At 40.1% G+C, this 12,653-nt stretch overlaps 1 protein-coding gene across 2 annotated transcripts in view; it reads left to right on the forward strand.

The window, feature by feature from the left end:
- Positions 1-3,863, forward strand: part of LOC144767531 (galactoside alpha-(1,2)-fucosyltransferase 2-like) — a 313,249-nt gene extending 309,386 nt beyond the window's left edge. For both annotated transcript variants that reach the window (XM_078650953.1, XM_078650952.1), the window contains exon 4: positions 2,270-3,863. In XM_078650953.1, the coding sequence (XP_078507079.1) occupies positions 2,270-3,348 (1,079 nt within the window). In that variant the 3' untranslated portion in view covers positions 3,349-3,863. The remainder of the gene's footprint in view (positions 1-2,269) is intronic.
- Positions 3,864-12,653: the final 8,790 nt, after the last annotated feature.

The raw sequence follows: 12,653 nt of genomic DNA on the forward strand, positions 1-12,653 counted from the left end.
TAGTAAGGCAAACATACCAATCATGGCCAACCAATTACCATTACACTTTACATAGGAAACACTTTTACTTTGACACTGATCAGCAGTGGCAAAGTACCCAAAGCGTTTAAAAGCAAAGGAGGCAGAGGCAAAAAGTCAGGGGTAATCACACCAAGATATGCTAGGTCTAACAACTCACATGCCCCTGAAATAATAAAAAATCTCAATCACATAAATAAAAAAATAGATATGTATATAAAACCAGGGCTCCTTCCTTCAAACTTTTCCATTATCCATTAATCCCACATGAGCCTGCCTGTCGCCCCGGCTTCCCCCTAGTTCCAAACTACGGACTATCCAGCAAAAAACAAACAAAAGTGAAAAACAAAAATGGAACAAAAATAGTGGTACCTGCCAATAAAATTTAGCAGGTCTCCAATGAATTTACATGTTTTTTCCTAAAACAGTAGTGATTTTGCGGGTGAATGGTGCAGCAGAGATTGTAGACAATGGAAGAGTGTTGCTCTTCCTTCAAAATCCAAATCCAAACAAAAAATTCATTTCGTGCTCAAAATTTAAGCAAATGGTCTGCTCAGTTAAAAAGATTAGCTTGAAATTAATTTTCAAGTTAGTGCACACAGATTGACAGCACAGGACCCATGGGCAATCACAATGCAAGTAGCTACGTTTTAGGGGTTGGTGGAACTCACAAAGTTTTAGTCTGTGGAATTCCCCTGAGTTACCTAAAACCTCTGCGAAATTCTGCGGAGTTCCACAAGCAGCAGAATTCTGTTCATTCGCACTGATATTTAGCACAAGGAGCTTTTCTCATGCTGTAAAATTAGTTCGAACGGCACTACACGGCGCACCAGAGGGTGTTGCTTCTTTCTGCCAATCAAGTAGAGTTTGTACTTGAGTGGCAGCTTGCACAACTTGAGCGGCAACTTTCTCAAAGGGAGTGGTAGCTACGTGCCACGACCACCTGCATTAAGAAATCCCGGGGGAGGCGGTCTAGTGCTCGTTTTTTCTCGCTCATCAACTTAACGTTGGCGAGCCATGTTTGACAAAAACGCCACATGCAGGAGTTCGAGCATGGTGCACTGCAGTTGCTTTCACTGAGTATGGAACTGATCAGCTGTGCCACCTGTAAAAGTCTGAAAGACCCTAAATTACAAAATTGGCTTTGATTCATTTTTGGGAGCTACTTACTGGCATGAGGCGAGCTACCAATAGAAATATCTGGTTTGGGAAAAAGGCAGTACTAAGTTGGATAGTGTCTCATATGTATGCGATATGCGGCCAGCAAACACTAACTTAGAGTTAAACTGTAATGTCTTTAAGGGACACCTATCAATACCTTCTTTTTACCACTGCCCCTAATCACACATGCCCTGTAACAGAGTGACTCTAAAATCTCCTAGTACTACATACCTAACTCCAGCCTAATTCTGATTTGGGCATTTAAACAACTGATCCGCCCTCCCAGTTCCTTCTTTCTTGCCTCCCCTTCCACCACTACCAATGCAAAGGGCTTGCCCCCTCGTGGGCGTCAACATATAACCAGTGGGAGTCTGTAATTTGTGCATAACATGGGCTGTAGTACTTTCTTATTACAGGTGCGTTCTGATTAACAATACACCTGCAATATGAAAAAGACAACACTAGTCACTTGCATATTAAAAGCAGTTAGTGATATCCCAGTACAAGCACGTCTCGTGGTGCCAATGTGATGGTCCCCATCAACCCTCTCTCTGACCACTGGGAGGAGGAACCCCTTGCAAAGAGCACAGCAGCTTCTCAATCTGAGAGAAGATGGACGCACTGGCACCTGTATAGGAGGCGGAGCCGGGAGAGGCCATGTGACCAGCAGAGCCACATGAGACCTCAAAGAGCATGTTGGCTGCCTCCTGAGCACTCATTACATGAAACTGAATACCCATGGTTGGGTAAATTATAAGGATATTGCATTTCATTTGGGAGTTCCAATCATTCTTCACCCTCATGCTTTATACGATCATGGAACTACTCAGTGACTTGCAGTATCCTTATAATGTACACCTGGGGAAAATGATCTCATGCATGTTGCATATTGCACCATGGTATGGATAGTGCTTCGATGCATTGCAAAGATAGGTTTGTTCTATATAATTATTAGATTAAAACAAAGACAGAAAACACCAATTGCAATAAACATGGGGGCAATTCAAAAATTCACATATGTTGATGCTCAGCCAAAGGAGCAGGATCTACTTTCAGTAATGTGAATTCTTCTTTTTTTCATTTCTTTCAGAACTCTTCAACCAGAACACAGGGGACCAACCAAGAATGGAGAAATGGTACCTGAAACGCAAGTTTGGCTTCCTCTTACTATCCATCTTTGTAACAGGAGCAGTGGCGTTCATGTACAGAGTGCAGACACGTTTCTCTTTTGTAATGCTGAAAAAAGGCATATTTAAAGTCCCTGGAGCTTCACCTGCGGGTGTGAAAGAAGAGACCTGCAATGATGTGTGCAGAAGAGAGATGGGGATATGGACCATAAGACCCGATGGGCGGCTGGGAAACCAGATGGGAGAGTATGCCACCTTGTATGCCTTGGCCAAGATCAATGGGCATCCGGCGTACATAATGCCACAAATGCATGACCTTCTCAGCCCCATCTTTAAGATCTCACTGCCTGTGCTGGACATGAATGAATACCGTTCAATGCCCTGGACTGAGTACTGGCTTCACGACTGGATGTCGGAGGAGTATAAACACATTGAAGTGAAGAATCTGATGTTCACTGGCTATCCTTGTTCATGGACCTTCTACCATCACCTTCATGATGAGATCCTCAAGGAGTTCACCTTCCATGACTTTATCACAGAGAAGGTCAACAATTACCTGGAAGAGGTGAAGGGTTATCGAAAGAATGTGACCTACATTGGAATTCACGTACGTAGAGGGGACTATGTCCATGTCATGCCCAATACTTGGAAAGGGGTGATCGCTGACAAGGGCTATTTGGAGAAGGCCATGGCTTATTTCCGAAAGACATACCAGGAGCCTGTCTTCATGGTGACCAGCAATGGGATGCAGTGGTGCAAGGACAACATTGACAACTCTAAAGGAGATGTCTACTTCTCGGGTGATGGCATTGAGTCTTCACCAGGAAATGACTTTGCCCTACTCGCCCACTGTAATCACACCATCATGACCATAGGCACCTTTGGCTACTGGGCAGGATACCTCACCGGTGGAATGACTATCTATCTCTCTGATTTCACCTTGCCAGATTCGCCATTCCTAAAACTTTTCCATTATGATGCAGCTTTCCTCCCACATTGGATGGGGATTCCTGCTGATCTCTCACCTCTTAAAGGAAGATGAATAGTGAGGGAGCACTCTAGCTTTTGTGAATGTTCCTGGTGTTGGTAAGGAACAGTAGGTCTGATGAGAACACAGTAACTTCACTATTTAAGCCCACTTAACTTCAACCAAGCTTTGAATGTTGTCTTAAATTTTTAATGAGTACCATTTTCACAGCCCACTCCAACACAAACTTAAGATATAAGGAGGAAATTTGTATTCAGATACCAAGGACTGCTCAGGGACAGCTGTCTCTTAGAAGACATAAAAAGCGCGAAACGTAATGCTAAAGAGTAATTTTTTTTAATTCCATAACTTTATGAATGCAGGTACCGTCTCCCTCTAAAAAGCCCTGTAAGGACCACTGCAGTGTTGCACTTTATCTCTCTTTCATTTTTGACATTGTACGCCTCTTGTTCAAACTGGTAAACGGACAATTCCGTTTATAAATACTGACCACTGTGCATTGTCGGACATCTTTTAAAATCTTCAGAGAGGATTGCTCAAACGAAAGGTATTAAATTCAATATTTGAAATATTTGAAATATCCATTTAGTTCCGGAAAGAGTCCTAGTAATTGCAGTCTATCAAATTCTAAAAAAAAGTCAGGCTGAAATTAGACAATTGATTATGAGCAGGGCCACTTAATTCACCAAAAAGAGCACATTCTAATAACAATATATATATTTAGAAAAAAATACAAGATCATGTTAATATATGAAGGTTCATTTACTCTTAACTAGTTTGAGTCTTCATTCAAAAAACTGGACAGCGATGTTCAACCAGCAAGTGCTTTGCCCTCATGGGTCTGAAAATGAATTGGCCCCATCCTAGTGTGAGTCTCATATGGTCTGCAAGAAGTGGTGCAACTGTAGCTCATTATCGAATACTCAGACAATCTAGCAGACTATATGGGATTATGGATTTGTTAAATTATCACTAAATTTCCTACCTGACACAGACGCAAAACATTAAGGGGTCCATTAGGATGGCGGGCGGATTGCCCCCGCCAGGCTGGCGGTAGCCACCGCCAGCCTGGCGGGGGCAATCCGCCCGCCATCCTTCCCTGTATTCCCCCCCGCCATATTAGTATGGCGGGGGGGACCACGGCGGAAGAAAACACCACCCGCAAGGCGACCGGGGCGGAAAATGTTTTGGCGGTGTCTATTAGACACCGCCAGCCATATTACGATGGCAAGAGTGCAATGCCTTTCCGTGGCGGCAATGCCACCACGGAAAGGCAGGCAGTCTTAACTCTGGGGGCCCCCTGTGGGCCCCCAGAGTGAAGGTGAGTGGGGGGGGTGCACACGGGGGGGTACCCCCCTTCATTTTCATTTCCAAAGCGGCAGGCACCGCGCGGTGCCTGCCGCTTTGCAAATGAAAATGCTGTGATGTATTGTCAGCATTGTGGCGGGCGATGCAGAGAGCACCGCCCGCCACAATGCTGAGAATACAGGATGTGCCCGCCACTGTGGCAGGCACATCCTAATGGCACCCCCGGGACCCCCGCCCTTAAGGCGGGCGGTCCCGTTTTCCGACGCCATCCTAATGTGCCCCTAAGCCTTGAAACAGCCCGTTATTGGAAAATAAATTCTTAGTCACTACTCATAATGTCCCAGTTGGCCATTTTCTACAGCATTTAGGGCTTTAGTCTGTCTGCAGACTGTTCTGGGACAACAAAAAGTATGTTTTGCAGAACTGATTACTGGCAGATAAGTAGAGGATGTCTGAGCCTGGATGCCTTACAGTTTTTCAACTTACAATCATTGATACCTCAATAAATACAATCTGCTCTAACTCAGGATCTTGATCAGACGTGTACACTGAGGAAGAAACTTGGGAATCATACATCTTACTTTTTAAATAAAGTATTGATGTGACGTGTGCAGTGCATCGAGTCATGGAAGCATCAGTCATATCCTCATGTAAATAAACCCTGTTGCTTTAGTGCATGCTTCACTCCATTAAGCATCCCTCGGTGCAGCACTGCCTTTGCAGGGGAGTGAATTGAGACTATATATATATAAGTGTATACGTCTCCAGCTTGTTCAGAGATGTAAGCATTTCTTCAAATATGGAGAGCAGAACAAGTTGACCAAAGAAGTCCAACTTCCCCTCCTTTTGTATGAATGGTGAAGTCTAGGGTATGAGGGCAAAGTGCAGAAGGAAGAAAGGTGGGTCTAGCAAGACACATAGCCATCCATTTCAGACCTGGAAGTAATCAATGCATTGCTGGTCTGCGCATTGCATTTCCCAACATGTTTATTTGAGTCCAACATTGGCAAGTATTGAGCATTAGCTGTGTTCTGCTCTTCAATGAAAGACTCCATCATCTGCTGTATCCGGTCACCATTACAAGTCAAACTTCAATTCTTCCTCTTCTGGGAGTTACTTGTAGAGATAGTTTTGGTATCTCCCGCCGGGTGGGAAACTCCAGATTAATGGAGCTTGGGGAAATACATGATAGAATTTGCGTTTTTGCCATGATTCTTGTATATTTTTGACTGCTATTTCACCCATTCACTAACTTGACGCCAACATCTCCAGATCAAATAATTGTGACCTCAAAGTTTACCATGGTCACGTTAAACTATTGAGGGATTTAGCTCCTCTCTGGATTTCCAGGGCACTCAGAATGAAGCCCATGCTACCCATATAACCTGAAGGTAAAGCCTGACTAAGGTACCAGCACTTCTGCACTGTGATGTCCATCCATCCAGGCTTTCTTTTAGCATAAATGTGCATACATTCTATTTTCTTGAAATGAAGTAATCAAGAGATTTATCTCAAAAAGCACTAGCAAACTTGAACTTTTTATGGCCTTGTTTTGTTTGAAAAGAATAAATAATGTATTTATTGGCCAATCTGTGAGTTTAGAGAGAAAACAAATGTACTTTGTATTTATCTTGAAAAGGTTACGGACAATGGATCATGGACATAATATCGAGTACATTAATATCTCCATACACAATTATCGATACAAAAATATCGATATCCAAAATATCGACATCCTATCTTTAACATGTAAAATACAAAAATATCGAAAAAAATAATATAGATGCTAAAAATATTGATGTACAAAAAATCGTTTTTTATATATAACAAATAATGTTAAATAAATTAAATAATAAAATTTACTTAAAAAAATATTTACATGTAATGTACCTTTTAACAAATATAATAAATACATTTAATTTAAATAAATTAAACGTACTTATTCAAAATGTAATATATAAATGTATATTTACTGTAAAACAATTAATAAACGAATAACTTTAATTTATTTGAAAATATTATAAATATATAAAAATGAACACATAAGTATATATATATATTTATATATATACATACACCTATAACATAAAATCTAATAAAAAAATATTATAAACTAAATTATTAACATATTTAATCATTTTTAAACTTACATTTTGCACTTCATTTACTGCAACAGTAGGAAAAGTGTTGAATAGCGTAGAGGTAGAAATTACTATTCCCACTCCAGTGAATGCAACAGTAGGGAAAAGGTTTGAATAGCGTAGGGGAAAAAATTACTATTCCCACTCCAATTAGCGCAAAAGTAGGGAAAGTGTTGGATAATGGAGAGGAAAAAATTACTATTCCCACTCCAGTGAGTGCAACAGGAGGTAAAGTGTTGGATAGAGGAGGGAAAAATATACTATTATCACTCCAGCCAATGCAACAGTAGGGAAAGTGTTGGATAGCGGAGAGGTAAAAATTACTTTTCCCACTCCAACTACTGCAACAGTAGGGAAAGTGTTGGATAGCAGAGGGGAAAAAATGTCCAGTTAGTGCAACAGTAGGGAAAGTGGGATAGCGGAGAGGAAAAAATTACTATTCCCAATCCAGTGAGTGGAACGGCAGGGAAAGTGTTGGATAGTGGAGAGGTAAAAATTACTATGCCCACTCCAGTGAGTTCAACAGTAGGGAAAATGTTGGATAGCAGAGAGGTAAAAATGACTATTCCCACTCCAGTGAGTGCAACAGTAGGTAAAGTGTTAGATAGCGGAGGGGTAATAATGACTATTCCCACTCCAGTGAGTGCAACTGTAGGGAAAGTGTTGGATAGTGGAGGGGTAACAATTGCTATTCCCACTCCAGTGAGTGCAACAGTAGGGAAAGTGTTGAATAGCGGAGGGGTAAAAATTACTATTCCCACTACAGTGAGTGCGACAGTAGGGAAAGAGTTTGATAGCGGAGGGGTACAAGTTACTATCCCACTCCAGTAAGTGCAATAGTAGACAAAGTGTTGGAAAGGAGAGGTTTAAAATTAATATTCCCAACAAAGTCAATTCAAAATAAAAATGAAACAAAATATCAACTTCAATACAAAAATTGTTAATAACACAAAAATATTTTTTTTAAATATTAACAATTCCAAAAGATAGAAACATATTATAATGTTACAAAAATCTAAAAATGAACTGCAAAAATTATTTTATACAAATGTAAAAAAGATTTTACAAACAATAAACTATATTTAATCTAAGTTAATTATAATCAAAAACATTAATTATTAGACAAAATCAATATTTCTTATTTCCTACCCTATAACACCACACATTACACAACACATGTCTAAATTTAAAAAAAAAACTGTACCTCCATAATTAATATAATTAATGATCAAATAAATAATTAGTATTAATAAAAAAATTAATTAAAACATATACAAATTAATTACTCACCAAACATTACCCCTATCAAACCAAAATCCACACACAAAATAAAAGTAAACAATTACCATAAAAATGTATCAATTAATAAATGAATAATAATGGCCAAATATCTATTAATCAATAAAACTTAAAATACTTTCTACCGTTTACCCCAACAAACACCACAGCACACACATAAAAATAATTACACAATTTCCATAACTAATTTAACATTATTAAACTAATAGTATCAATTGACAGCAAGTTATTAATTAATTGAACATAATTTACTTCCCATCCTGTACCACGATAAACCCCACAACTCACATCTCAAATTCATTACACAATTTTCATAAATATTTTTTAATTATTTAAATACCATTAATCAACAATTGATTATAAATTAATTGTAAATTACTTCACACCCTATTTCCCTATAAACCCACAATCCGCTCCTAGAAAATGGACACAATTAACATAATCACCAATTAATTAATAATAATTAACAACCAATTCATACTTCAAATCAAATTCAAATCAAAATAAGCTTTATTCGATATTACCAAAGAATATCATATAAGCATACAGTAACAGAAAAAATAATACAGTACATTTAGACAATTTCATTCAAATAAAAAGAAAAAGATGATCATCATTTAAAAAGAAAAATCAAAAGAACCAGTGTCAACTTAAATAAAAGAAAAAAGGTTAAAAAGTCTAAAAAGAGGAGTAAATTTAGGTAGGACTAAAAAGTCTAGAAAGAGGAGTAAATTTAGGTAGGACCTTGCAAAGTTCAACAACACTCCGCGATTGCCAAGTCCAATGTAATCCAAAAACAGTAGGACAAGGTCCCAAACATAATTAGTTCCCTTCCACCCCCGGGTTGAGATGGTGAAAATGGGGGTTAGAATTAGTTATTACCACTCCCAGTATCATGATGTAGACCGATCATGTAGGGTATGATTTCGAAAAAAGGGGAACACCAGGGATTGAGGGATAGAAGTCATATAAGTCCCATATAGATATTGGGCCGTCTGTCTCTTGTGGCGGCCAGGTTTTCAAGTAAGGGACAATGTTTGTGTCTCTGAATCTCACGAGTACCAGGTCCCCAGGAAGATCCTTATGAAGGGAACCCAGCCAGTCCACCCTCCTGACGCTCCTTATTGCTCCATATAGGTGACGAGGCAGTGGCCTATTTTTTGACAGCCAGAATTTGGTTTTGTTAAGTAAGTCATGTTGACTCTCCATTTTTCCAGGGGGAAGAGCAGGGACGCCAGCAAATATGCACACGAATGGGGCTGCTTCTGGTGGTAGATGGATTGATTTAATCTTATCATGAACTGCTCTAGGTGCGGTCAACTGGGGAAAGGAGACACTTGGAGAGTGTTTGGTTACTTTTTGCCCCACTGTACTAGGGCCAGTTAATTGTATTTGACAGCTTTTATCCCGTTTAATGCCTTCGTGAGTAGGAGGTGACTTTGGACGGTTAAATGTGTCACAGTGTTTGTCAGCCGACAAATTTGACTTGATTGCTGACTCTAATCCAGTAAGCCTATCCCCTAACATGTTAATTTTTTCCAACAACGGGGCTATCAGAGAGCTAAGCAATTTTTCAATGAGCGGTAATATATGCGGGTGTATAAGAGGGCTTAAGGGATCTTGGGCCTCCGCAGTCGATGGAATCGTTGGAGAATTAACAATGCGTGAGCCTGGAGGCGGTGTTTGAGTCCTTTTCACCGATGAAACCTGGGGGGGTGCAATATGAGGACTACAAGTTTTATTGAGTAATGTGGGCTGCTCCGAAAGAGTGGAATTAACTGATAGTATGAGGTCGCTTTTGGGCGAAAGGGGGGTTTCTGATGGTGCATAGGTGGTTTGACATAAGAGGTTTAGCTCGTCTAACCATGAAAACTTTTGCCCAGTTCCTGCAACGCTAGGTGGGTGATCCACTTTAGAAGTCATGATAATAAGGGAATACCAACAGATGGATGAGAAATAGTCTTTACCTTCGTGATGTAGTATCAGATGTGAAAACCAAAGGGGGTGGCCCGCCCCGTCCTCCTCAGGTCCTCTGAGGGCCACAGAGGGCCCGCCCTTTGCCCGGGCTTAGCCCGGCGCTGCCCCGCGCGCTCCCGCGACGCGGATACAGCCGGTGACTTTTCAACGCGCCTCCGGGCGCTCCTCCTTCACTTCCTGGACCTGGGGCACCTGGGAAACGTAGTCTCCCTCCGCTCGGCAGCCGCGGTGGTAGTTGCGGCGGCGGGAGGGAGACAGGACAGTAGCAGGACCTCTGTGGTCGCCTGGCAAGGTAACGGTGAGCTCTCCCCACACGCAGCTCAGCCCCCGCTCCACCGACACAGCCGGTGACTTTTCAACGCGCCTCCGGGCGCTCCTCCTTCACTTCCTGGACCTGGGGCACCTGGGAAACGTAGTCTCCCTCCGCTCGGCAGCCGCGGTGGTAGTTGCAGCGGCGGGAGGGAGACAGGACAGTAGCAGGACCTCTGTGGTCGCCTGGCAAGGTAACGGTGAGCTCTCCCCACACGCAGCTCAGCCCCCGCTCCACCGACACAGCCGGTGACTTTTCAACGCGCCTCCGGGCGCTCCTCCTTCACTTCCTGGACCTGGGGCACCTGGGAAACGTAGTCTCCCTCCGCTCGGCAGCCGCGGTGGTAGTTGCGGCGGCGGGAGGGAGACAGGACAGTAGCAGGACCTCTGTGGTCGCCTGGCAAGGTAACGGTGAGCTCTCCCCACACGCAGCTCAACCCCCCCCCAATTCATACTTCATTATTAATAAATAAATTCTCACAATTAACACTATAAAAGCTAAATTAAATAAATACCCCAAAAATAAAATCATTAATTAATTTATTATAATTAAATTGCTACACACCCTATTCTCCTATAAACGCACAACCAGCTCCTAACCCCCCACAAATAACATAATTATCTAATCATTAATTATTAATAATTAACAGCCAATTAATAATTAATTAATAAAAAAATAACAACCACAATTAACACTGTGAAATACAAATTAAATACTAATTATTAAATATATTCATTAATGTATTATAATTAAATAACTTCCCACACTATTCCCTCATAAAGTTATAATCTGCTCCTTAAAAATATAGCACAATTAACATTATTGTCAATTCATGAATTAATACAAATTAACAACCAATTAATAATTAATTAATAATAAATTAATTACCACAAATAATACTATAAAATCTAAATTAAATAAATACTAATAAATAAAAAATACTAATTAATTTTATTATAATTAAATTGCTTCCCAACCTATTCCCCTATAAACCCACAACCCGCTACAGAACTAAAACACACAACGTTTAATTAACATAAAATTAATCACTACTAAAAATGTGACAAATATATTTAAAAACAAAAGCAATACTTATTTTAAACAATTCGCTCACATACTTTTAAAATACATACTAAAATACATAACACTGATAAAAAAAAAACGATATTTTAAACAACAATATTTTTGCAAACGATATAACTGACTTCGATATTTTAAAAACAATATTTCTTACCTTAAAGTCGATATTCTGGACCACGATATTCTTGCTGTCGCTATTTCTGTATCACGATATTTGCAACTCAATATTTTTGTATATCGATATTAAAAACTCGATATTCTGTCTGTGCACCACGGACGATATCAGTCATGCTTGAAATTTTATTTTTGTTCATGTTATATTGCAAATTCGATCATGTCTGAAGGAGTATGCTCATATTTATCTATGTTGCTGCTGTCCCAAATAAAGTGTTAAAAGTATTGAATTAGAAACGTCAAAATGCAGGAGAACGCCAAATAAAATGATAGAATTGTAGGCACAGCTTAGATTTTTATAAACTGTGTGATCTTAACTATGGGCACAATCTTGAATGTGCTGACACCCTGATACCCCATTGTAATTTGCTCTGCCGCTTTCTGCTAGTTGTGAGCTGGGCTCTAAGTAACAGATGGACTTCACTCCACTACAGTTCAGGCCGTGAGACTAAAAGTTTACAAAGTTAGACCTGGCCAATTTGGAAAACTGACCTAGATCTGATGTGAAAAAAAACTTTCTCTCACCTGATTACATGTGTGTCCGACTCTGGCCTAAAGTGCCTGACCCAGGTCAGAGTTTCAGGATCACTACTAGCTGCGTAAACCATGGGTGTCCAACGGTGGCTCATCTGAGCCAAAGCTATGCCATATTTTAGGAGGATCGCATTTGTCATACAATAAATCTAAATGGAAATCGATCATATATTCATTGTTCACAGCGAATATCTGACATGGTTTCAGCTGTCATGTACCTTTGTTGGACAATCCTGGGCCATGTGCTCATTGTCTTGTCACATTTTAGGAAGCAACTGACCATGTTTCACACTTTATTTTTGCTTATTCATTACTCCTGCTCAGGTATTCCAATCTGACATCGAATGTATGTCCTCTGTCCCATACAGAATGTTCTGTGAAAAAACTGAAAATATCAATTGTACCATATTTTAAAACTACCAGCGGACATTAATGGAGTGATTGCACTTCCCAAAAAAATATGTTTTTTTAATATAAATAAATATATGTATTTAAAACATGGTGTTATATACATACATTGGCTTTACTGTTTGCAT

Source organism: Lissotriton helveticus, chromosome 7 (genome assembly GCF_964261635.1).
Source record: "Lissotriton helveticus chromosome 7, aLisHel1.1, whole genome shotgun sequence".
Lineage (NCBI taxonomy): Eukaryota > Metazoa > Chordata > Amphibia > Caudata > Salamandridae > Lissotriton > Lissotriton helveticus.